The sequence below is a fragment of the Quercus robur genome, chromosome 9 (assembly GCF_932294415.1).
Source record: "Quercus robur chromosome 9, dhQueRobu3.1, whole genome shotgun sequence".
NCBI classification, from domain to species: domain Eukaryota; kingdom Viridiplantae; phylum Streptophyta; class Magnoliopsida; order Fagales; family Fagaceae; genus Quercus; species Quercus robur.
This window is the reverse complement of record NC_065542.1, coordinates 48,421,692-48,449,669: the sequence shown is the minus strand read 5'-3', so window position 1 is coordinate 48,449,669 and position 27,978 is coordinate 48,421,692. Positions and strand designations below refer to the sequence as shown.

At 32.6% G+C, this 27,978-nt stretch overlaps 1 protein-coding gene across 3 annotated transcripts; it reads right to left on the bottom strand.

The window, feature by feature from the left end:
- Window positions 1–4,133: 4,133 nt before the first annotated feature.
- LOC126698815 (AUGMIN subunit 3) lies at window positions 4,134–26,388 on the bottom strand. 3 transcript variants are annotated; one of them, XM_050396279.1, is made up of 19 exons: window positions 25,960–26,387; window positions 25,838–25,874; window positions 25,648–25,751; window positions 24,141–24,336; window positions 23,684–23,750; window positions 21,528–21,631; window positions 19,916–20,000; window positions 18,351–18,408; window positions 17,536–17,667; window positions 15,775–15,844; window positions 14,704–14,761; window positions 14,507–14,562; window positions 13,088–13,240; window positions 11,882–11,993; window positions 11,610–11,751; window positions 9,848–9,923; window positions 7,429–7,524; window positions 4,817–4,966; window positions 4,134–4,516 (listed from the first exon to the last, which is right to left on the bottom strand). In XM_050396279.1, the coding sequence occupies exons 1-18, from the start codon at window positions 26,133–26,135 to the stop codon at window positions 4,835–4,837; spliced, it is 1,854 nt and encodes a 617-aa protein (XP_050252236.1). In that variant the 5' UTR covers window positions 26,136–26,387; the 3' UTR covers window positions 4,134–4,516; window positions 4,817–4,834. The 3 variants fall into 3 exon arrangements, with proteins under 3 accessions (XP_050252236.1, XP_050252237.1, XP_050252235.1); XM_050396280.1 differs by lacking the exon at window positions 4,134–4,516 and having other exon boundaries at window positions 4,628–4,966; window positions 18,351–18,405; window positions 25,960–26,388; XM_050396278.1 differs by lacking the exon at window positions 4,134–4,516 and having other exon boundaries at window positions 4,628–4,966.
- Window positions 26,389–27,978: the final 1,590 nt, after the last annotated feature.

Sequence of the window (27,978 nt, the reverse complement as noted above, 5' to 3'; positions counted from 1 at the left end):
GATCGTTTTTATTTTAATATTATATGGCTTTAGGAGGAGGCCCACTTCTTTTCAAATTAGGGGTTAATTTTCGTTTGAATCTTTTGTGTTGACTGTTGCGGTATGGAGAGCATAGTATTAGAGTGAGAATTTGGGCTGGGATTCAGGCATGTATGAGAAGAGCAATTATGAACTCATGCTCGTATGGTACGAATATCCCTTTGGAAAAAGGAAAAGCAAAGTATCCATTTAAATTTTTATTTTCCTTAAGCAAAAGTAAGTATCTCTTATAATAATTTTATCCATGGGGCCCATGCATGTTAATGACTTGCAGTGATTGACAATAAGTGCATTTTGATAGGATAAAATTTCCATCAATGGCTTCGCTGTTGCTCTTATTTCTCAATTGATTTTTAGTATATTCCTTATTCCGATAACAAGGAATTTTATTAATTGAGTTAATTATAGATTTTATTTTTTTGAGAAGAACTAGAACTAACTTAAAGTTCACTTTTTTACATATAATTATAGTATGTCAACTTTCAAAAAATAAATAACATAAAATTTTCAGTATCCTAACTCGACAATAAGATCTCCCATTAAATTAACATGATGGACAAAATAATTCTTCATGCTCGTTTTATAGAACCCAACTTTCACAAGTATGTGGATTTACATAATTATAAGAAGTGCGCACTCTAAAGGAGGGGCACATAAGATACCGTCTCAATAGACAAAGAAAGAGAGAGCATAATTGCTTAGATGTTTTCCTTTCTCCCTTTTTAGGGGTGGTGGTGGGTGAGTAAATGGTGGAGCAAGAATAGGGAGAAATGAAAAAGGCGTCAAGTCTTAAAAATGGATATGTGTGGTATAAACTATGGGGACACTGAGAATCTGACATTATTATATGGAGGAAGATGTGGAAAGATATACTTATTATGTATCAGTGTGTATGTGCTTGAGTTTCTTTACTTCCTTCTTCCCTTTTTTGATTACTTCCAAATTGCGCGTGAATTTTCATACCCATCTTTTTCTTTTACGATAAACTTTCTCTTTTCTTTTGTTTTCCTTTTTTTTTTTCTTTTTTTTTTTTTTTTCTGATAATTTTTTTTTTTTCTTTGTCAAAAGTAGTTTTGAGATATGCACGTAGGAACAGGGAAAGAGAAGTGCGAAGCTATCGATGAAATAGCTGAACAGTTAATACATTGAGTGCATGAAATAGAAATTGAAAAAGAGGTGGTGCTATATATAAAAAGGAGAGAAAAAGAAAATTAGATAACTCGGCACGTTGTTATGCGTTTGGTTGGTTGGGCATGTACCATGAGAAAGGTATATGATATTATGATGTTGGGCATGTACCATGTAATGCTCCTCTCTCACATAGGGTAGATTCCACGTTTGTAATCAATTTATTTACATTACACTTTAGATGATAATTTCATTTTTATTATTTATTTTATTAGTTGTTACTTATATTATTAACATTTAAGTAATTTTTATTTCTTAGGTTAATACTTAATACCCTAATTTTATGAATGAAATGTGAGACTTCATTGGGCTATTGATTTAGATAATGACACTCCCTAAATTCCAATAAAGCCAGGTTTAGTCACAATATCAATCCTAACTGCATGCCCCAGATCAGTCAATAGGATTTATTGTTATTCAGAAATTTTTGCAAGGGCATGTTCTTCATTTATTGGTTTTTTTTTTTTTTTAAGAGATATTAATTACAATATATTACTTGAACCCTTTTCCTCCAAGACTTAGAAATATTTTGTATATAAGAAGGTACTAATTCAATTACAAGACATTTGGCTTATTCGCTCTCCTTTTTTGTGTGCAAGGTGGAAGTAATTATGCAATACTCCAAAAGTATTACATAATATTAATTAAATTTATATAACTTCTCATTCACGTGAAAAGGAGAAACATTGCATTAAGAATATTCAATACGTTTTCACGAGGAAGAACAAAATCTTGCTCCTGATCAATACCAACTCACGCTAAATAAATCATCATTAATTGCAATATAAAATTATTTTTATTTATAAAAGGGTGTCCACCTTTACTACCAAAGAAGTTGGCGTCCAACTATAGTATTGGACACATTGTCATGTCCATAATTTTGTATCATGTTCAACAGCTGAATCACTAGACGCAAGTCGAATTCAAATAGGAATCATTTTGAGATTCCTCTACTTATACATCATTTTCAATCTATTGACTTCAATCTCAAAGCCATCTATTCATCAACTTTCTTGGCGATATTTCTCATCTCTAATTTAGTGCAATTATCATGTCTTCAAAGAAAAATAACCAGTAAGTTACATTTCTCCCCCCTTTAGTTTCTCTCTTATATGTTTAGGAATAAAAAGGGGTCAGAATTGTACAAAGTTTGTTTCAAATAAATTGTTTTAATTTCTGCCACATATGTTACTCATAGCATTACATGCAATTATTTTACTCTCTATTTCACATTTTCTTCTCTCACCCCGAACATTGAATCCAAGACCTATTCAATATAGTTTGAGACCTAAAACAATAAATTTAAGTAGATTGTTTTATCTTTCTCAAAAAAAAAAAAAAAAGTAGATTGTTTTATATTTAAATTTCAAAGCCTTTTACATTTATTTATTACTGTCAAACTACGCTAAATTTGATGAATTAATACTAACCAAATTAAGGTTAATTTCATATAGAGAATCAAATATCATTGTTGAAGCATAAAATTTAATATAAAAAGGAGTTATTTTTTTATTTTATATTTTATGAACGAGGTTTATTTTATCTTGGATAAGGTGATGCATGGTTAAGTATAATTATAATCTAATTTCAATTTTGATTTTGATGTTAAGAAAGAGATAAACAATGTTTGGTATGTGGTCATGTGGGAGATTAAGTGGCTAATATTGACAATCTCCCGTATAGAATATTGGTTTACAAAAATTAAAACCTCAAGCTATTAGGAAAAATTAATTGTCATTTATGATTTGGCATACAACTGTTTTTCCCAGACAGTTTAATGTTTCAATTAGATTGAATTTTTATTGATCTAATATTTTGAAAGTCCTTTTAGATGTGAGAAAAATAGTGAACCATCCTTTTTAATTTTTTAACCACTTATCATAAATAATAATAATAATTAATTGGACCTTTCTATAAAGGGTGGAGCTTTTTTATATTCTTTATATCAAAGTAAAATGGAAGGTGTCCACTGAAAGGCCATGATTTAAAGTGAAGTAAATCTAAAGTTTAGATTGTGCCAACTTATTTAAAATTTAACCACTCCATTTCACTTTGAAACAAAAAGGATCTTGGCATTTTTAGAATCTATAGGATGGATTTGGATATTTTTATAAAGGGGTAGGATGTTTTTGCAATTGATGCCTTAGGCATAGACCTTGAGCCAACATTGGCCGAATCTTGAAGGTTGAATGCGTACATGTACTCATGAAACTCTTGAAAGTTTAACTCAAAATTAAACCATTCAATAAATTTTAACTTTATCAATAATTTATTGAATTCGTTGAAAAATTGCATCATCTTTCATATCAATAATTGGAAATTCATAGAAATTCACAATTATTATTTTTCCTTAGCCAAAATTCATTTTACACGCCCACTGGTAGGGTTGTCTAACAGCAATATGAACTTAACAAACCCACTCGACCCAAAGGCCATCCAAATCGAAATTCATCTGATCCGAGAGGTGGATCGGTCGACGCCAAGTGTTGAATTGCGAGAACCGATATTATTGGTTTGAATCGCAGGTTCTCTATCTAAAGAGCAAATTCTGACTAATCCTATGATTTATTTTTTCAATATTTTATTGAATATCTTATTTACCTTTTATCTTTGAAATTTTGGTTATCATCTAATCCGAAAATACAAACATGGTGTACAAAAGCAACAAGATTTTTGTAATTTATATTTTGTATTAAATCTTCATTTATATATCTATATATATATATATATATATATATTTCCTTCTAATCTTCATGTTTCGTTTAAATAAATACAACAAATGCTTTAAAGTTTGGTACCTTAATATTATAATATATTAGTATTGAATAGAAATTTAACTCCCATAATTTTTTTTTTTTTTTTTTTTTTTTAAATAGTCATTCGTTATACTTATCCGAAGCTATCCCTAGCTGATAATCACTACTTCTATACAACTAAAAATACTTATACAGGTCATATGATTGTTTTTCCTAGTATATATAGGTCAGGCTACTCCATTTACTTGTAATAAATTTGCCACTTTAATCCCGATGGGATGCTGCCATGTGACAACTCCTTAAAACATGGCAGCATCCTATCAAGTCTGGTGCACAGGACACTGTATCCAAACTGAACCCATCACTTAATCATGTCAATATCAGGCCTAATAAATTGAAGAGTCCACGAAGTCAGGGAGAGGAAATAGTGAAGACTAGTTTCACAGAAGGCAAACCAACTGCTGTGGACAAGAAGACCTGCATTTGCGCTCCAAGCACTCACGCAGCCTCATTCAAGTGCCACCTACACCGAACTAATGAAGCACAAAATTTATCATCTTCCAAAGACAGCAATAATAAGAGCGATCTGAACTTGAATTCCAAGAAAATTCACAGTAAAAAATAATTGATGGTTTAACAAGGTATAAACAAAATAATTGATGGCTTAACAGATTTAAACAAAATACATACAATAATCCAATCCATTTGTAAAAAATTGAGGATATCCATATATAACGAATTTGAATGTGGAGTCTGCTTAGTAATTGCATCTCTAGATTACATACATACATACATTCTATAATCCAATCCAAGAAAGGAAAAAGAATACATACAAATACAATCTGCATGAACTAAGAAACTTGCAAAGCTCTGACTCGGGCAGTCAATTCCCTAACTTGGCTCCTCAAACGCTCAGGATTGCAAAAGAAATCAACAAACACCCGCCTTTGGAGCCCAACTCCCTGAGAATGATGTTTTACAATCTGGTGCCACAGAATTGAGATGAAATTATCAAATACACAATAACAGGATCAAGCCTCAAAAACCATGAAACATGTGAGCACTAACACACACACCCACCCATTAAGAAATATCTGGGCTTGTCTACTTTTTCTTTGACAACATTCAGGCTATTAATTCAGTTACTTGGCTTTCACTGGAAAGGTATATGTGCATATCCTGTTGTGAAGGAATCCTTGGAAGCTATGATAGCTTATGTTTTTTCAATTTTTTTTTTTTTTTTTTTTTTTTTTGCGAGTAACAATAAAAATATGTGTAAGGACAGGTCAAAAACTAAGGTTACAGTTATCCAAAAATCCAGAAAATAATTTAAACAGATAGAAATCTAAATCCACAACTGATCTGAAGAATATAAACTTCAGTCTAGGCAATGAGAGCTTGAATGTAGATGTTCTAGAATTTGTTCTAGTATTTCTCTCTTCATGAGCACCATCAGAAGGAATAACTGGGCAGCATTAGATATTCCACTACTCCTATGTCTACGAAAGCAAACTCTCCAACAAGCCAACACATCCACCATTATCAAAAGCAAAACCCACATCAAGCCAAACAAAGAAAAATCCAGAGACCAATTTAAGTTAAGTGACAACTACATCCTAAGTAGAACCATAAACGAGTTGAGCTACATTGAGCACTAAGGTGTTCAAGCTTGGTTCATTTAGTTTACTATCAAGCAAGACCTGAATTGAAGCTTATTAGTTATTAGTCATCAGGCTCAATTTTTATATTTAAGCTGAGTTCATTAATTTCAAGAATGAGCTCCAACTTTTTCATGAAATCTGTTGAGTAAATTATTTGTACTACTTTATGCAATCTTTATTTAAGCAACCCATAACTCTACATTGTTAATGCATATTAGCCACTAAACTATATTCTAAAAATTAGCTAATAGTTTTTATAGAACTGGAAATAAATATGTACAAATTTATGTGATCTTATGGCAACATTTCCATTGTTTTTTTAGATTTTGCAGGTTCTTAAATCGTAATTCTATAGGGGAAACCTTTTCTATCCCTCCCATGTACATGAGCATTCTACTTTTTCCTAAAAAGAAATTCTTATGTATATATTTTAAGTTTTTCAATATAGAGTGGCCTGCCCATGATCAACCAAACCAAGATGGTCCATTACTTAATTACACTTCACAGTTCACACGATTCAAGGATGACAGATTTGACACAAATATGCTGAAGGGTGTTAAATAATTGTGATTCCAAATTACTATAAATAACAACTATCTTATTTGACTTTGGATCCAAGAATTATTTGCACATGTAAAAGTTACAGCAGAAGACCAATAAGCTTTCCCATAGAAAGGGTATAAACACTAATTAAAGCCTATGCTAGTAACATCTCTAATCTCTTTTATTTGGGTGGAGGAATTGGTTTGGGAAACATTCTTTAGAGAGTTGGAATGTAGTGCCACTATGTTTGATGTGGTAAGCGTGGAAGGAATGCAACACTCATGAAAAAAAAAAAAAAAAAAAAAAAGGTTTCTCAATTTCATACATTGTTGTAACAAAAAATTTCAAAATGTGCATAGATGCATAAATAAAAAGTATAAACAAATGTTTCTTCTCCAATAAGATCTTTAACTAACAGCTACTTAAAGAATTTTGCAAAAAAGTTATTCATAAAGTTATAAATTGTAGATTACCCACAATTTAAGTATGCAGCTTACTAAAATTCATTAAAAAAATTATTAATATGAAATACTAGGAGACAAGCTGCATAAACCATAGGGGATCTACAATGTATTTCAAATTATTCATAAAGTCAGAAATTATAGAGTATCCACAATCAAAGTATGGTGCTTACTAAAATTAATTAGAAAAATTACGTTTTTACATTCACTGTCCATGTGCACTCTACGTTGTAGACTAATCAAATGTGTACAACATTGAAAACATTTGCATAAATAGTGGTCAATATTGTACACTGTTCATGCAAATGTGTACATTTGTGTACACTTTACATGAACAATGAAAACATATAATTGTCCAATTCATTAATAAAAAAGAATATTAATATGAAACGCTAGAAGACAAGCTGCATGAGCCATAGGTGGTCTATGACCTATTTCATCTTTAAAAAGCACATTTATGGTTCATTTGGATACCGCTTATTTTGCTGAAAAATTAAAAATATTGTAGTAAAATAATTTTTAAATGTGTAAATAATGCCGTAGGACCCATTTTTAATGAAAAAGTTGCTGAAAAAAAAGGTTTGTAGATCCCGTGAACAGTGCATGGGACCCACTAGTGTGACATAAAGCCACAGAAACACACTTCTGGAAAAAAAAAAAAAAAAAAGTTGCAATGCAGACGCAATCCATGCGCGTACTTATAGTTACTGATAAGAATATACAACTACAGAATTCACAATCTAAAGAACTCATCAATAGTCAAAGAATAAATAGGCTTACCTCATTTTTCTTGAAGTGCTCAAGTGTCACCTCTTCAACTGCGGCAGAGAGTTTTGCATTGATCTTTTCCATTTCATCAAGCTCTTTCATCAATGGCTGGAAAAGACATCATATGTCACAGGACAAAACATACAATTAAGGTAACAGAAGAAATACCAAAAGCCAGCTGTAGGACAGTGGATCAGTTAGAATGTGAAGTAAAAAATTAACATGCCTGCTAAATATTTTTTGGTAAGCAAACCTACTAAATAGGACTTTAGTTCAGTGAGAAAATCTAAAATCTAATGCATAATGAGTAGACTAATCAATAAAATCATCTTTTAAGAAATATCCTTGAGATCACTAGAAAAGTAACCAAAAGTTCTTCATCAATGCAAGAATGCAAGCGCTCATTTAAATCCACTATTAGCAGTATGCTCATGAAATGCACAATTTAATAAAAATTTATATGCAAACCAATGATATAACTGAAATTCAATAATAAGGCTGTGCTTGTGTCGACAAAATTTCTGCATTCGTGGGTGTTTGGGGTGGCTAAAATTGGAACAAAGTTTCTCTCCAAACTAGTTTGGAGAGAAACTCTTCAAACTTCTCATATATCTCTTTTTTTTGTGTGAATTTTGAAAATCTAACCATTGAATTTCATGTTCCTTATGTTCTTAACATGCATATCAAATTTCGTTCAAATTGGATATTATTTACTATTCGATCAATAAACTTATTTTTTATACACAATTTTAGATCACAAAAATTTGAAATTTTAACATTTGTTTGATGAGATAGCAATTGATCTTTGATCTTCTTGAAATTTTACACACATGAAAAATATGATAAAAACATGTCATCTAACGGTTAAATTTTCAAAATTCACATTCAATATAGAGATATATGAGGAGTTTGTAGGGTTTATCTCCACCTAATCATCCACCCTACCCCACCAACAGACCCAGCCAACCACTGCAACCAATCAGACTGCCATGACCAACCAAATACTACCACCATGACCGATCAGACCACTGTAAAATACAGCTCCCTTTGTTCACCTCCCACAACCACCGTGAATCCAAATCTCTCCAAACTCAACTTCGTTCACCTCCATAATCCACTGCGAAACCTTATCTCCCAATACCCACTTCCGTTGTCCTCCCACCCAACCATCAACATCAGCATTTCTTTATTATGTATTTTTTTTTTTAATTTTTTTTAATTTTTTTTTTATCAAAACTAAAAAATTGTATTCAATTATTAAAGTAACCTAAAATAAATGATAATTTTTTTTTTTTCCTCTTAAAACTTTTGGCCCTTAAGTTTTAAGATGACAATGTTCTAAATTTCTTGAAACTTTGATATTAGATGTCTACTTAAAACAAACTATATTAACTATATAGTGTCATACATCTTGTTCACAACCGGTCCCAAGCCCAGTAAAAGGAGGGTTTCAGTAGGTTGATGGGCAACGTAAAACTTAGTCACTCATTTATGAATGGATCCAATATAATCTTGTTGAGGATTTATAGCTGAACCCAAAAATTGGGGACTAAGGCTTCGTTGATGTTGTATTACACAGCTAAAGCATGTTATACAATGTATAAGACTTAGATTAAGCCGCATAGTGCATGCATTATATGTAAGACCCAAATTTAATTATTAAAACAAAAAATTATGAATGATGATTAAAATAATTAAAAATAATAATAATGAGACTTTTGAATTTCTTAATACTCTCGGAGATTGAGTTCTAGAGTAGTAATTATTTTAAATTTCTTAATTGGATATTAAGTTTTAGTTAGAGTTGTATTTAATATCATGAGTACCAAAAAGAGAGTAGCCGTTTGATGTAGCTACAACTTCTGGGATCCACAATTCCATACTAATCCCTAGTTTTAGTCAAATAAAAAATCTTTAATAAAGAGGCACACTTTGAGAAAAGAGAGAGTACCAACTTGGCTTAATTAAAATTTCTATGACCCAATTTTTATTCTATAGTATATGATATATTTATTGGAAAGGAGAACATTGCCATTGTAACACACACACACACACACACACACAAAGAGAATTAATCCTCTAGAAGCCCCACTGGATGTTTAGGATTAACAAAAACTTGAAATCAGTATAAAATTCTCCATTGTTTAGAAGTTATTTCTGTTCCAAAAGCTGGTTTCAGTTTTAGTCAAAAGTTAGGAGTAAATGAGATGACATGTGAAACCATTATTGTTGGGAATATTATCAATTGGTGCCACTTCTAAAAAAAATAGTAGTATCATATTGTTAGCAAGGTCAATGCTAAAGAGAACATAAACTAACAAAAAATAAAAAGGGAAAATATAAAAAGAAGAGGGAACGGATAGTCACAGGCACAAAGAACCAATTTTAACAGCAAACATAAGGTGTAGAAGCGTAGTGGTGAAGGTTGTACCCGAGGTGTCAGTATTGGTTGTGCAGTTGTTGAAGATGCAAATAGTAATTGCTGCAGACTTTGGATTAGAGTGCACCTGACACAAAATAAGCGAAAAAAAAGACAGCAATTCAAAATTTTTTTCAACATAACTACTTTTATACATGGCTCAGAATGTATGACACATGAAGCAACTGTTTCTTAGCAGAGATGGTAAAATCACTGATATAAAGCCCAAGGAAATATGTCCATGAGGCCAAAATGCCAAATAGCATCCAAAGAGCATGGTAAAATCAATTAAAAAAAAAAGCTTGTTACAGAAAATCTGTCATGACAAGATTCTCTCTCTCCCAAACTTCTTTATTTTTTTGCCAGGTCAGCCATGCAACCAGTGGAGCTTGAGCTCAAGATGAAACCCCCCACGGCTCCACCCCATTCTTACAGTGGATAGTAAGTGTCATTTGAGCTAGTGTTTGTTGATCCCAGACTTTTCAGAAATTGTCTCATCCGTATAACCTAATAACAACGTTTGCTGACTGTAACTACTTCAATCCTATAACACCCTAAGTATGTTATTAAACAGACTTTCTTGAGATCTTTGTATTTCTGGATGACTGCTATAGGCAGTAATCATTCCACTAGATTTTTCAGATTTGTTGGACTTCAGATTGGAATTCATCAGTAGTTCTATTACAATTCCTGTGTGTAGTGGAGTCATCTCATCTTTCAAATATAGATATTGTTACTTATTAAAAAACAACAATTACAAGCATCTAGAACACCACCAAACATGGTCATGGTTATGGCTGTCCAGACCAACCCAGCACCTGATAGAACAGACCGACCTGGCACCACTCGAACCGAAACTAACTCGATCTAAGTAGCTAGCGGTCTCATCAAAAACTGAGGAGTGTGGGTTGAGTGGCAGTTTTGGGTTTTGAAACCAGACGGAAACCGAACAGACCAAATCCAAACTTGCTGGAAACTACCATCCCCCTAACCCTCGTCCTCCCTCTCTCTCTCTCTCTCTCTCAGCCTCAGATCTGTCAAGATCTGGCAAGATCTAGACCAGATCCTTTGAGATCCGAGCAAGATCCAATGAATTCTCATCGATATCTGGCAACAAACTCAGTGCCATTGCTTTGTCAGTTTTGCCTGAAATCGACTGTCATCACCTGAGCCGAAACTGACTCGACCTGTGCTTAGTGTCGGTAGTCAGTGGATGTATTTTTGCTCGATCAGATCTGGTCGGTTGCAGGTTGAGCCCAAACCAGATTTGACCCAACCTGTCGACAGGCCTAGTCATGGTGTGGATATCAAAACAGTTTTTTGGAGCTTGATGGAGGCATACTCTCTTTTATCTAGTTAGGTTTTCCATAGAGCATCTAGATGAATTACAATTGAACTCAGGTGCATTTGGGCGTATAAAAGGGAAGCAAAAATTCAATACCTAAAGTTCATGTAAATATTGTATATAGTTCATGTTTCTATTAAACTTACATTACTTAAAACTTGCATAGTCCAAGAATTAAAACTTGCATAATAATAATAATAATAATAATAAATCACACAGAACAGATATACAAATTTACAGCCAAGTATCTATACCGTCACCTATTGTATCATATAAGAATAAAAGTTCATCAATTCTTTCTCAGTCATATTCAGAAGACTGAGGAACGTGGAGGGTGGGATTGTGGGTTCAAGACCCAGCAGGTGCGTGTGTAACTTAGCAGTCAAAAAATAATGTAAAATAGTCCTTAAACAAAACAGGATAACTCACAGCTCATTGATACATCTATTTCTATCTTCTGGAAGAGAATTCTCAAGGTCAGATTGAAGGGCCATCAAGTCTGAATGAAGACTAGATATCTGCTGAACAATGCCAGGAGCTGATACATAGGTTGAAAACCCAGCTTGAGCATCTAAGAAAATGGCCAAAGCAAGAATACAATTAATATACAAGCTGGAAAACAAAAATAGCTGAAAACAAAAAATTTCCAGCAATCACTTGAATGGATAATCTGGTTCTTGGAAAGAATGTATGATCATTACTTGAATGAATACTTAAAAGGTCTCTAACACCATGCAGAAAATTATCCTTATCATCCACTGCTCCTTGTTCTTGTACATCAGAAGCAGCTTGAATCAGTGCCAGGCAACGACCCTATCATGGATATACAACATCATAAAGTACAATATGTACAATAAAAGAAAAGAATGACACTGAAGTATGTATAAGAGGACCCACTTCAATCTAAAATTTCAGGAAATCCTAAAAAATAAAAAGAGAAGCTCCCAAAATGATGATGAGAAAAGAAGAAGGGGGAAAAAAAAAGACATCTAGAACAAGAATTCCAGGGTGATTTAAATCACAACCTTCCCTCTTCAAAGAAAATTCATATGTAGAATATAAAAGATACATAAGGATAGAATGGAAAAAAGAATAAACATGACCGACCCAAATTAGTTTGTTGAGGATCCATAGCTAACCTAGGGCTCAATTATTTTTATTAATTATATAACAAATACAAACTTATCGAAACATAAATATAGGTGAGATCCTTATATAGTGACTAAAGGAAGAAGATACAAAGGCTATCAAGAAAACTAGACTCCATTCCTCATTCTAGGTACAGGTTCATAACTTGGAAGTGCATGGTTTGACACCAAACACTAAAAGGTCCAATCCAAAACAACTGGCCAAGAAGAAAAAAAATAGAAATTCAATCCGTAAACTTCCCCTATTACAACTAGTTGTACTCGGTGCACAAAATTACACTTTTGCAAGGTCTGGGAGAGGTGATTGGCAGTCAGCCTTAGCCCCCAAATCTTTTTGGAGAGGCTGATTCCCAGAAACTTTCCCTATTGCATTTGCAAATTTTATTAGATACCAAATATGTGGTTATTCTTAACGAACATGGTGGAAAAACCTATTTTCAAGTGTGACCTCCAAGCCATGGCATTCATGGTTGCCCAATGGCACTGGGTAGGACACTTGCACCCACAAGTATTTTACATTTTCCTTTTGATCTCCTAGTCAACCGCATCCAGAAGAACAAAATAAAGCCTGTTATACTTTGAAGAGTAAGCGTCTGTGTGTGTTAGTGTCTGTCTATCTCTGCATGCCCACAAACCACGTTGAGGCAATGGCTGTGAGTGACAATTGAGATCATATATATACCAAAAACAAAAGAAGGATCTGAGAAGGGGGAGAGAGAGAACAAAACCCAAAAAAATAATAATAATAATAATATGTACCACTCGGCCTTTGGTTGCTGAGACGTATGCCTGCAGTTCTGACTCAATAACCTTAACCAATGAATATGCTCCAAGCATGTTCTTCTTTTCCAGCTGACAAGCTATTTTTAAGAACTGATGCCTTGCGAGTTGATTGATAAGGTGATTTATGAACTGCCAAAATAAATTACACATGTAATATATCTAGGATTAGATACATGCAGATAATTCGAACTCTTCAATTGTTTAACGCTATTATTATTCATGCAGAAGTTAATAGTGCTGAGTACCAAGAACATGATAAAATTTCAAGTGAACCAGACCCTGTTAAGTACGAAATTCATACAAGTAAAAAATAAGCCAGCTCAAACAATTGCTTCCCATGTTTATAATACCATATGTTTCTCCAAAATAACAAATTTTATTAGCACCAATATATAAATTGAGTTGAGAAAGTGAAACGGCAAATACAAAAGAGTGAAAAGCCAAGAAATATACTTACGCCTCCCACTCACACATCTCCACCCCTTCCTTTTTTTTTCTTTTTCTTTTTTTAAGAACTTTTCTTCTTGTTTTCTTTCTTTAATATTTATGAGAAGCCACCTTGGGCCATATCATCAGCCTTCCAGTCATGAAATAGTGTTGTCATCAAAAAGCATGTGTGAATTCCTTCACCTAAGCATTTTGGACTTCTATGTTGATGTCTATTGTCTTATTTGAATTAAGAAATGACAAAGTATTTCAAGGTGCCCTACACCACCCATGCCTTTAGTAATTGTTGTAGGACCACACGATATGTATTTATCAAAAAAAAAAGTAGGACCACATGATATGTAAACAAAATTCAAGGTAAATCCCCTAAAAATGCACTCAAGCTGAACCAGTCGTGAATGCTTACCTTTCAATTCCTAACTTTTAATTTATCAAAACCCATTTCCCTAAATCAATTTAAATAATTTTTAAAAACAGTCAATCTCCCAGTTCTTTCGAGATTACCTCTTTGATCCACTAACTAAAACTGCAGAAAATATCAAAAAAGTGTTCTCATTTAGAAAGCTTCAAGTAAATGATATAAAAAGCAATTGAGCCATTTTGGACTTCTAGGGCAAACATTTGACTAAAATATCTTTAGCTACATAATTTCACAAGCTGCTACTCCAAATCCTGATTAGCTACCATCATGACACAAGAATTTATCATATTTCAAACTCCCAACAACATTTGGTATAGCAAGAAATAGATTGTTCCGCAAGCACAGCTTCTACTTTTCTCCTACCCATACTTGAATAAATTAACCTAGAGTTGCACTAACAAGAACTTCCTAGTGAAAAACTAAAACTTGAGACAGCTCATGGTATTCAATTATGCATTTTATCAACATTTATGAAAGAAAGAAAATTGAATAAACATGTAGAAATATAAAATAAAAGCTAAATATACCGCTTTTTGCCGGAAAATATAGTACTCCTGGCGCATGACCTTTAAATCATAATCACCTAAAAGATCACAAAGTTGAATTATATTAATTTTATAACAAAAATTATTAGAACCATAATACAGGTAAAAAAAAAAAAGTAAAAAATTTAATGCATACTTTCTTCTGACTATTCTAAAAAGGGAAAGCTACCAGAAAATACCTTGCAAAATGTAGGTGTCCTGGAGTTGGGCAAGCTCCCAACAAAGATCCGGAATAGTCTTCAGAGGGAGGAAAAAAATGAAGTTAGTACAAAATATAAATACAACCACAAACTGAGCACACCTTCTGGCATGTAACAAATCATTTAAAGCACATACGAACACAGCCGTGCAACTGGGAAGGATATAATAGAAAACCCCAGAGAAAAAGAAAGAAGGAAAAAAAAAAATAGAATATCTATACAATATATACTAATGTAAGCTTAACAATTAATTTTGCTAAGCATTGTGCCACGTCAGCCACCAATTCCAATTCATTCTATCTCCCTTTTTGCTCTTCTTCTCCTTATTATTTCCCACCTTATTGGTTACACTTCCTCCAACCTTTCCCCTTCCTTTTTGCCTCTTTTTCTCCGACTTCTCTACCTTACCATTACTATTTCATCCAACCCTTCCTCTTTCTTTTTTCCTTTTTTAATCTTCTTCTCCCATCTTCTTTTCTACAAAGTTGATATTTTATCTCCCATTCAATCCATATTTTTAACACACAATAAAAGTGATTACTCACTTCTTTTTTTATTTTGTTTTCCTTCTTTTGGTGGATTTATTATTTATTCCTTGTAGCTCTACTTCAAATTGATGAGTTTGTGTTTTTGATAGATTTACTTTGGGTTGATGCATTCTGGTGGTGTGTTTTTTTATTCCCCATTACAAGTCCTCTCTCTCACCCTCTGATAGGAAACATAAAAAACAATGACACAAGTTAAAAGAATATGGATCACCTTGAAAAAGAGCAATATTAATCAAACTCATCCAAATAATAGAATGATACAACAGTAGAGACAAAGAGATAAAAGATACTTCAAGAAATCGTTGCATTTCTAGAGAGAGAGAGAGTTAAAGATATAAATGGGGGATATTTCTATGCAATTAGGAAGGAGAAAGGGGAGGAATTAAGAAGAGAAAATTGATGAGTGTTAGAATACATGTTTGGCACTGAAGTCTAAATTGAAAAATATTGAGAATATAGCAGGCAAGATGTAGAAAAACTGGAACTGGATACAGATACAAACCTCAGATAACAACTTCTCTTCTTTGTGAAAAAGATTAGAAAGTTCTCCCACCAACTCAGAATGCTTTCTCCTGCTTATTATAGAACATACTCATTCGTAAAAAAGAATTTACCAAGTTATAAACATGAATTAAGAGGGAAATATACTCATACATACATACATACATACATATATATATATATATAACATGTAATAGCAGAAACAATAATTATGTTTTCAAGAATAAATATACATTTCTAGAGAATCAATGATCTATCATATTACACATGCACACACACAAAAATAGGGGGGATTGTTTTCCAGCTGAAAAATGTATATCATCAGGCAAGAGCCTACATTGCAATCCAACTCAATAGACAAAACTTCTACACTAGCAAACTCCTTGACTAGAATTAGCCAACCTTTGTACAAAAGTTATTTTCAAATCTAACACCACAATGAGACACATTGAAATACATTGGAGAACCTTAACTGGTTCAAAACCAAAAGGAGGCCCCTATCAACCACCTAGAATCCATCTACTTAATTCATTCATCACCACATTAAATAGTAAAGAAGGAAGCACATAACCCTGCCTAAGCCCACATGTAATACCAAAAACTCTTACTGATAGAATCCATTCACAAAATTCATGAAATGTAATTGGAAAAATTCCTTGTGCTTCCTTTTAATTAGAGTAGAAAACTTCTTGAGCTTATATTAGTAAGAACATAATAAGATCTCAAATTCTCCAGTAAAATTTTCAAATCTACTACAGGCCTATGGTTTCAGTGGTTGAGTAGCATCACAGTTATAGGACAAGTCAAGGGATCAAATCCTATGAAATGGTTGGGGCATTAATTGGGGAGGACTTTGCCTCATTTGTAGATTATTTTGACCATCAACATCCACCCACCTCAACCCCCCCAACCAACACGCATTAGAACAAGAAAAAAAGATACAATTCTCAACCTTTGATAAGTGACACTTCTAAGATCGTTTAAAGCATAATTTTCTATAACAAGCTACAGCATTGAAGACTTCCTGACAACCTAAGGCAAAGCAAACCTATTTGAAAAGTCTTAAAGCTATAAAAGAAGGGTCATGCTAATGAGTGCCCTTAGGGCATTGGTTAAGAATCCATTTTATGAAAGTTTTAATATCACTTTTATGGGAAATGAAAAAAAATTATTAAAACATTAATTGTTTTTTTTCTTTTCCCATAAAAACTTTCTTTAACTGGATTTTTAACCAGTGTCTTAAAGGCACTCTTTAGCATTTCCCATAAAAGAAATGTCTGGCATGCCCCCAATGAAGGTAAATGCTAAAACTTGATCAAAATAAAAATTACATGTTGCCTCACAAAAATCAGGCATTTAATTTTATAAGGAAAAAAACAGCTGGAGTATGTGTTCTGTTCAAAATTCCTACATATCCAACAACCAACATTGGGCAGCCATCAGTCCTTGGAAAATTGGAATTTGAATCAAGTTTCAGCACGGTTTCCTTTCTATAGGCATTGGCAATAATGCCTGTTACATTTGAACGATATTTTGCAAAGTGCAAACCTTGCTTGATTCTACTCTGAATACGTGTCAAAGCTCTATTTAGAAGTTTCCAAGCATATCATTTTATTTAACACTTTAAAACCATGCTTAGTGATTCAAAAGTTCACATATGCTCTAGACATGGATCTTGCAAAGGCGATATAGAACCTAAAGTTAAAAAGCCAAACATCTAAAATAGCATGATGTATTGACAAGTCAAATATGAAACTTATACCTAAGAGAATGAAAATCAAGATGAATGTGAGCTTCATCTGAAGATACTTGAGATTTAAGTGCCATTAGAATAGCTTGCTGCTTAGCATTCTCAACTTGGGCCTCTACCCATTGTCTTTCACTTGTTCCAAATCTGTCACAACATTGAACAGCCAGTAAACTTTCTGAAATTAGACAATCGCATCTAGAGAGATGAGGAAAGTATAAGAAGAAGAATAAGAAAAAAGATTAGAAAACCAGATGGTGGAAAACTCGAGCCTCACAAATTAGAAACATTGTAGCCATTTAGGGTCAAATAACAAGGAACCAAAACTTCATGCAACACAAAAAGAACTAAAAACAATAAAATCACTTAGGAGTTAGCACCTAGGGTTGCTTCTACTCAGCACTCAGCACCAATCAAAAAAAAAAAAACCTTCATGAGTTAGCACCAAGGCCTTTTGGGTTGTAAGCATAGATGTGGCTAGCGCTTTCATCAGGCCATTACACAATTGTATTTTCACTCTTGGTTTGTTGAATTTTTAAAATAGCTTGATACTAACTCCAACCAGCACTAGGTGCTTATTCATAGATTTTATCCCCACTTGGTGCTAACTCCAAGTAACCTAAGTGTTGATTCCTAGATTTAATTCTTATCCTTTTATTCTTTTGTTACTCTTCCACAAATTTCTTTTGGAGTTTCATTCTACATCAATTTTGGTATCAGAGTTCATTATTCTACATCATCATTTATATCAATAAAGGAAAGAAATAACATTTAGTACTGTGGAAAAAAGGACAAGTACTCTAAAATGTTATTGGGTATAAATCACATACATAGAACGAAGCCGTTGCAATTCAGATACACGTTGATGTTGTGATTTTTCCAAATCTGCTGCAGAGTTTAAACAAATTACTTTAGCAAACTACATATAGCAACCTAGCATATTTAATGACAATGTGATTCCATATTAAAACTTGTATTTATCCATAAGTATCAAGATAAATGCATCAAAGTCATGACAATTCAAACACACAGTGATGATGAGATTTCTCTTAAAGGCGAAAAATACAAAACTAAAAACATAAGACCACCAATTTCCCCCACTTTGATAAACATTTGCTATGAGTAGGGAAAAACAAAGTTTTCTTTAAAATTAACAAGCAAAGTTAGAACTTTGATTCACAAATATATCAATAACATGAAGTCTAAGTTGCAGCATAAAAACCATGTACTTTGATTTAAGTATTCATAACTTTGTTCATGAATCACTATTTCATAAAGAGACAAATAAATTTTCTAGTGGAAATAAACAACTGTTCCATCCAAGGCCTTTAATGAAGAATAAATCTTCTCAAAAAAAAAAAAAAAAATGATCAAGAGAGTTATAACAAACTTCCAATGCATCCTGCAAAAGAAACTTCAAACTTTCAATCTTAGTGTGCGTTTGACAACACTTATTTTTGTCAACTTATTTTACTATTCAGCTTATTTTTGCTACTATTCATGGCCCCAGTGCACTTTTTGGTACTATTCATAGGTTCCACTGTACTATTTCAAACTTTCAATAAAAAAATTTTAGTTTCAACAAAATAAACGAATCCTAAACAGACCCTTAATCTTCTTTCAAAGAAGCAAAAAAATTCTAAAATGATTCTTAGCCCCTCCCATCCCCCCCCCCAAAAGAAAAAGAAAACTATTCATGGGTCCCACTATACTATTTCAGACTTTCAATAAAAAAATTTTAGTTTCAACAAAATAAGCGGATCCTAAATAGACCTTTAATCTTCTTTCAAAGAAGCAAAAAAATTCTAAAATGATTCTTAGCCCCTCCCCTCCCCTCCCCTCCCCCCCCCCCCCCCCCCCCAACAAAAAGAAAAAGAAAAATGGAGATGGAGATAGGAATATGCAATACTCAAGATCATCTTTCTAAGCAAATGTAAATAGGTTGAAATAGATAGATTATACTAATTTAACCTCTCTTTTTCTTTTTTGTAAGTAGATCGCACAATTTGGCTTCAACACCACAACCCTATAATGACTAATAATTAATATATGTAACTTATATAGTATATATTCCAATATTAAATATCTTTATACGAGATATTACTGAACAATAATATACAAATATTAATTATCAGTCTTTTTTTTTCATTTTTTGAAATTTCATCTTTGCAAGCAAATATGAAAAATTCTTAACAGATTAAAATCTCAAGAAAGCAAAACAAATTCTGTACACACTCGCATATGCATGCCCAAATTGCCATCCAATAAAGATGATATAAAAAGATAATTGAAAATGCAAACAAATATAGATATATTGAAATCAAAAGTAATGCATGCACAATGCACACACAGAAAAGTCAAAAACATATGTTATAGAAGCAACAGGAAAGGATACCTCGTATAAAGATATTTGAGATGTCATCAAGACTCACCCAAGAACATTTGGATTTTCCCTCCTCAGCAACCAATCGAAAAGGACCCTGTTAATAATCATATAATAAGTCCATACAAGCATGTAACATCCAAGATATTATACCAAGTGTATGTTTGGATTGCATTGAAAAGGAAAAAAATTTGCATCTAGCGTTTTTTCTGTGAGTCCCGTGCATTGTTCATGAGACCCACAAGTACGGAAAAATACAAATATAACTTTAAAACTGGGTCTCACGGTACTATTTACACATTTAAAAATTATTTCGCTACAGTGTTTTCAGTTTTCAACAATAAGCGGTATCCAAACAAACCCTAAGTGCTTATAAACAGGAGAAAACACTAAACTATTGTATCACACAAAAGATTACAAAATGTGACGGAGAGATCAATTGTGGAGAAAGGATACAGATAGGAAGTTATGGTGTTGAATGGGGCAATGGTGTTCAGAGTTAGTAGTGAGTTCTTATAGAGTTGGAGTATGGACATATGTATGGGGCAGATAGGGTTTATTCTCTAAATTTGTTCGATATGAGATAGGAGATGGATCTTGAATTTGATTTGATTTTGGCATGACCTTTGGCGTGGAGATATGTCCAAAGCCACTATAATGACCAATATCCCACAATAAGGTTGGCATGGTGGGTGTCCAAGAGCTGAAAACCATACTTCACCTTAAAAGGCATACTAGGACACATGAATTATGATGCCCAGATCATATTTATGATGCAAAACATAATGGATTTTTTCATAGCTATCCACTTTTCCTTCTCATCTGCTCCACTCTACTTAGTTCAATCCTTAATTTGAACCATGACATCCATCTCTCCACATATTAGACACAACATCTTGTTTTTGATAAGTAAGGAATTCTATTAAAATGCGAAAAAAGGGGCACAACCCTATTGTAAAGCCAAAAGGGAAAAGAAAAGAAAGATTACAAGACTCTCATCTAAAATTCAATCAGCTAGAAAATCCACAAGGTTTCACATGGAAAATTAAGTAAAAAATCAATGTCCATTCACACATTCATTTAAGGTATAAGAATATCAGTTGCACTGAATATAGCTCCGTTCCTTCTAAAGTGCGCCTAGGTGTAACAACTTGTTCCAAAATGTGTTCCAAAGTGGCCCTTTCTCACATGTTTCCTTCCATATATTCAATACCTACTATAATCCAAATTATATGGACCCTGAACAGTTTTTTTTTTGATAAGTAAGAAGAATATATTATTGAAAAAGGAATAGCAGGAAAAATAAATAGAGTTCACAATAGTGAACAAAGAGTAAAAAGAAACAAGCAGCCATGCCTACACATGTATTGCATTATAAAATATAAATGAAGAAAACAATATCTATAAGTTGGCAAAGTTAGAAATTCCTATGGTAGGGGAATTGTTATGAAACAGAATCTCAACCTCACATTATATGCTTCAAACCATTCACAAGTTATTGCTAATTTTCTGTAATTTACTATAACAATAACACATTGTCACAAACATGTTACACATGTTATTTGATAAGCAAATATTTAGCAAAAAAGAACAGAAACAAATAATAGCAGTTCTATCTACATACCGTGTCCAATTGCTTAGAAAACCACTGATTTAGCTCCTTCATACAAGATGAATCTCCAAGCAAGTATGGATGAAAGTCCGCATATGCCAAATAGATGCCCTCTTCTGCAAGATATATAGTATTATAATCTCATCAACAGCACATAGCAAGGAAACATAGTGATACATACAGGCATTAAGAAAACAATTTTGTTCTATTTATTTTGAAGTGTCAGGGACAATCTATAAGTTTCTGGTCACTGCACATGGGTTGCACTATTGGTCCACTAGGTCATATTTTGGGATTTGATTATGTTATTGGGTTTTATTTGTAAGTTAAGTTATTTAGTTTGGGCTCAGTTATCTAGGCCCAAGAAGCCCAAGTCCTATTAGGCTTAGGTATTAGTCATCCATTTATATGGATGTAACTCCACATATGTCTGTGCTTAGTAACATATATTTTGTTTACAGCCAGTTCTAAGCTTGAAAAATGGAGAAAAACTTAGTCACTCTATAAGCAACTTGCTGCATCAAACCCCAGATGCAATGAAAAGAGGGCAAAGGTTAGCTAGGGAATTCCATATAAGCAACAAGCTAAATCAGCACTCAGGTGAAGGGAAAACTGGGCAAGAGTTCCTGTGATAGGATTTGTATAGACACTTGGAATATAGGATCTTTAACAAGAAACTAATGGAAATAGTTGATATAATGATTAGGATGTGATTAAACACAATGTGACTTCAAGAGACTAAGTGGGTAAGTAACAAATTTAGAGAAAATGAACATAGGGATAATAAATTATGGTATACTGGAAAAAATTAAAAATTAGAAATAGGGTAGAGATAATCATTAATAAAAGTTTAAAAAAAGAAGTTGTTGAGGTTAGGAGGATAGTGGATAAAATAATGTTAATAAAACTTGTTTTAAAGCATTCACATAAGTCCTTGTATAATAGAAAAAAGTGTAGAATTTACATAGTTTTGCCTAAAAATGACTCACATCAGTCTGTGTATAATTGTGTAAATTTACAAGTTTGCTATGGTAATCATGTAAATTTACATTGACACTGTTCATTTTGCATTTAGTTGTTTATTCTTTCTTTACGTATCTCGAAGATGAAGGAAAAGAGAAGATGGTGGTTGTTGTGTGTGGAGAAAGAGAAACAATTAAATAAATAAAGAAAATTTGATATTTTAATGAAATATAGTGTAATTGTGATGCTTTGGAAGTTCATCTCTCTCTTTTTTCTTCTTCATTCTAAAATTCCAGAAACTTGAAACCTTGCAAGCACATATTGATTTGTCACTTTTAAAACCATAAAATCTAAAAATTTAAAATTTTAATCACCAATCCATCACCCCAAAAATCCACTTGAGGCCAAAATACTATTCTCGGGTTACTGTTCACAGCCCTGGAACAGCGACTTGAAGTACCCCCAAATCCTAATATTCCATTTCACAGTCAGAAATCATATGTTCCCTACTCATTTCTAACACTTTTCCCACTTTTTCCACCAAAGGCCAACCTTAACTCTACTAAAAGCTTAGTTTTCAGAGCTTCCAAATCAGATTTGGTTCGTTAACCTTTATCCTAAGTCATATTGTCAGGGTAAAAATGTGCCTTTTAAATCGGTTTCTAGTTGAGCATGAATCAGCCCCATAATCTCCTATTTCTTATACATATTTTTGACAACCCAACATTCGTCAAGCATAAACCTTTAACAGGTTTCATAACACAGAACAGATAAAGCAATACCTGGACCTTAGGTGGATTCAGTCAAGATGAAACCAACAATTTAATAGATTATAAGTTTAAAAACCCAAACAAAACATAAGCTAAGGGATCAACAATGAAACAACCCACCCTGCCAATTAGTTAAAAAAGTAAAATTTAAAGTTTCCACCAAAAACAAAAACTAAAAATGAAAGTAATGAATCAGCTAGAATCTGGATTTAGGCTCATTAGGCCTAAACCAAACCCAAACATGACCAACCAACCTTTTTGACAAAAGGGTCAACAAACTCATTAGTTATGAAATTTGAAAATAAGGGTCAAATATTTCACGTGTTTTGATGGGGAATAATGTAAACAAAAAGGAACTAAACAATGAAGTCACTTTTAAAGTTTTCAAATGACCAGTGAAAGTAAGAGCACAAGGGATGGAAATGAAAATATTACCATCACCAGAGTGATAATGAGCCAACTCCTGTGCTGTAGCAGCAATCCTTCCAAGAACTGCATTCATCTAAGTCACAATTAAAAAATTCAAATAAACTTCTTAAATGTTCAAGCATCAAACATATTGCCAAAAGTATTTCTCCTTAAAGAAATGAAAACCGGTATCAACAACAAAAAGCAAAGAGATGAAATGTAACTATGACATTGTGATTTTTCTAAATAAAACTATTCCTCTGCCATGCCATAGAAATAAACACATTCCAAAAAGTGCAAGAATCTTAAAACCAGGAGCAGTCATGCAACCCAGAAATTGAGAATTTTAAGGACAATGAAATTTAAATGTATACTGGAAAAGGCCATTCCTATCCAGGACTAATCAAATTTGCATAGTTTATATCAAAACAATCATAAAAGTGAACAAGTTTAAAATATATTCCATTTATCATAGCTTACATACCTCTAAATTTCTCGCTGAAAGACTATCATCTAGATCTGTAAGGTGTCCATTGACAGTAGATGTTGCAGCAACCCGTGCCCGTCTCCCTTGTATTAAAGATGAAGCCTGGCCAGTGAGCATATCAAATTGAGACTGCAGATGTCTGAGTTGTTTCTGCAACTCTAAAGCTTCAGCTTTATATGCCAAAGTTGCATCCCTAGAAATAAATTACAATTTTTAAGAATTTTTTAATTAAAAAAATCGGCATTGGAAGGAGTATACTAGAATTTCATCATCACTAACCCAAAATATTCACCACAAACACATCAACAATGAAAAATTTCATCAAAAGCTAAAAGATAGAGGATTTGTCAAGTGCTGCTCCCAACTAAGTGAGGTCCTAGAAGGGGTGGCTTGGATTAGGTTTTACCTTCAGCGTTTTTTGCATTAAGTGGGCACAAAAAATGTTTCATGTCATAATGAACCTAACACTATGTTTAGTTAATATAATAAAGTGAAAACCAAATACAACCCAGAAGATAATCATTGAATTCAGCACCAAATTAAGACATAGAGAAATATCATCCATCATGATTCAAACTCACTAAAATTTCTGCTCCTAAAATGAAACTCCATTTCATAGTATCCAAAATTTTGGACTTAAACAAAATCCTTGCCCCACATTAATTCCATCAACAGATTAAAATCAGAGAAATAAAGTATCAAACTCTATGTGCATACCTTAATCCTTTGTGCCAAAAGTAAAATTACAGAACTATTATTTTATTTATCATTAATTAGAAAATCATGGAATTAAAACAACCCAAACAACATCAACCCCCCCCCCCCCCAAAAAAAAAAAAAAAGGAAGAGGAGAAAGAAAGAAAACAACCCAAACAATAATGTCAAGATACAAATCCATTCAAAACTTTTTTTTTTCATAATTTATTGAAATGGCAAATTGTGATTAGGGCTTGCTTTCACATGGGCATTCTTATTGTTCACCAATCACAACGTATTTTTCAACAATTATTATATATAAATAAATAAATATATTTATTTATTTATATATTTAGTTTTAAAATTTTGTGTACCCTGGCCTAGACTAAATTACCGTAAGTTTAAATTTCATCAGGCTCAGGAAGCTCATTCAAATCAAATGTCACAGGAATACGGGCATGCTCGTAGGACTCCATCATATTAGTCCTTTGCCCTCGCCTTGTTGGTTAAAAGTTCATCAGAAAAGCAATTTACTTCAACAACTAAGAGTGCTAACAGTTAGGGAACAGCATTCTCTTCATTTCAGTTAACGGTTATGATTTTATTTCCTGGATCTGAGAGTGTGTACTGAAATGACACAGCACTCGTTACATCTTCAGTTTCATAATATTTATCGAAACCATGAAAAAAAAGGCACAAATCATGCACATTTAACTGAAAGAGAAACTCAAAAAAATACGTATACTACAACCAGTATAATGCAAATTCCATACATTATTTGTCGATCAAAGCGATAAATGTAGAATACCTAATATCTTTCAATCCTTCTTCAGCGCCAAAAAGTGCTTCCTGGTTGTCACGTCTAGCAGAAAAGGCAGAAATGCTATCAAAAGCAAAGTCCAAGTCCTCTCCCTGTAATTCACTCAAAAAATTCAAATTCAGTATTCACTATACACATTCAATAAATAAAATCAAAAAGTAAAAAAAGAAATCAGTACCTCCAAGAGCTTTCCTTCTTGCAGAAATTGCTCACACCTGTAATGTAAACGAAATTAAGAAACCCTAATTGAAATGGAGAATTGGATAAAGGGAAAAAGGAGAGAGAGGGAGAGAGAGATACTGAGAGAGTTCAGAGAGGGAGAGGACGTTGGAGAAGCGGAGACTGGAGCAGATCCAGTCGAGGATGGGGCGAGCGTCGTCGTATTGGAAAGGCCATTCGAAGCTGTCTGGGTCTAATCCCTCTGCTCCTGCGTACCCCAATTCCCTTAGCAATGAGCACACTCGACCTCCGCTCATTCTTTCTCTCTTTCTTTCTTCAGATCCTACTACTCATTTCTGTTTCCACACACAGATAAAATTGAATTGTTTTTTTGGCGCCGGCCTTCTTCTTGTTGTTATTGTTATTGACACACTCTCACTCTCACTGTGGTGGTGTTGGTGGGTGCAATTTGCAAAACAAAGTGAGGCTTTGGATTTTTGTTGGAGGAGTGTGAAAGTGTGAAACTGAATCAACTGTGATGATTTCTTGGTTTTCAAAATTTGAAAAATATATGAACCTCCTTTTTAAAGTGTAAAATGGTTATTATTTATCTTGCATTCCTTGTTTTGAAAATTCAATTTCAATTAAAAATTAAAATTGTGAAATTATGTTTTAAAAACAAAATTTTCACAATTTTCATGTTTTAAAGGAAGTGGGTACTATGGAATGTGAAGTAATAATTGTGTAACGAGATTTTCCTTTTTTTCTTTTTCTTTTTTTCTTTTTTCAAATTGTGACCTACTTCATTTATTATATTTTAACTATGGTTATCTTTATGATTTCACAGCTGCACTGTGAAATGAAATCAAAATTAGGTTGTCTTTTTGTTATTTTTATTTATTATAATAAATATTAGTACCCCAAGTCACCCAAAAGTCCCATTAAAGCACATAAACCAAAAAGTTGTTGTACCTTGATTTTTAATTAAAAGTTGTTTTGAGTAGCTTTTGTAAACTAGAGTTTTTGGTTGGTTAGGAGGAGATGGAATTCAAGAGTAGAGAACAAGCAAGGATATTGGACAGCCAGCTTTTTATTATTATGAAGTACTTCTAACCAATTTTTGAGTTTCTTATTATTTTGATTAATAAAGGGGAAGGGGTTAGAACTTAGAACAGTAAAAATATATAAAAAGTTATTCTAATTTAGAAAAATCTTATTGATTTGGCCTTCTATATAACTTGGTCAACCCAAAAATTTTGAGATTATGACTTTGTTATTATTGTATATAAAAAATAGGTGGGTAAATAAACATTATAATAATAAGTGCATGTTTTCACTTGTGTAAAATGTCATCATACCTAATTGAATGGATATTTTAGCAAAATAATAACAATTTATTAATAAATATTAACAACGCTATGGACAAATTGTTTAGGAGAATAGCCTCAACTTAAACCATGTTTTTAAAATAGGATTTTACAAAAAAATTGTTGACTTGTAGAAAAATCTAATATACATTTATATTACACTTTGCATTGATATCATATTTGAAAACACAATTTCTTTTTAAATACATTGATAGTTGAGGGTGAAAAGAATTGAAAGTTCAGGGTAAACACATTCGCCTTGAAAGTTCAATGCAAATTTTGAAAGTTTGTGTTTCAAAATTTACACTAAACTCATTTTTCCAAAACATTATTTAAATGTATAACACAAAATTTCTAAATTTCAAATTTTGCACTTAACATGAGTTCAGTGCAAATTTTGAAATCAATGCAAAATTATTAAATGTTACGCCCATCTAAATCAATAACTCCTAAACTCATTAAAAACATGATACCACATTTAGTCTTTAGATTGTGTTTCCAAAACACAATTTAAGTGTATAAAACATAATTTCAAAATTTTAAAATATTGTTTGTAAAACAAGTCTTAAATGTAATTTTGAAATTTTGCTATCTATACAAAATTTATTAAAATGTACAGAGCAGCACCTTAAAGTTTAAAGACACGTTTTGTTTTGTTTTGTTTCTTTTTTTTGTTTCTTTTTTCTCTCTCTCTATTCCCCTCCCTAAACTCTCCTCACTTTACCATTTTACTTTCTCCTCTCTATGAAGTGTTTTTAAAAATAAAATTTTGTGTTTTACGTTCAAATTGTGT

Excerpts from the sequence above, each read along its gene's own strand:
- LOC126698815 (XM_050396279.1), bottom strand. The coding sequence starts at position 26,135 with ATGAGCGGAGGTCGAGTGTGCTCATTGCTAAGGGAATTGGGGTACGCA. Across the intron at positions 20,001-21,527 it reads TTTCTAAGCAATTGGACACG|GGTCCTTTTCGATTGGTTGC; the intron begins GTATGTAGATAG and ends GATTATTAACAG. Across the intron at positions 4,967-7,428 it reads AGCACTTCAAGAAAAATGAG|ATTGTAAAACATCATTCTCA; the intron begins GTAAGCCTATTT and ends CTGTGGCACCAG.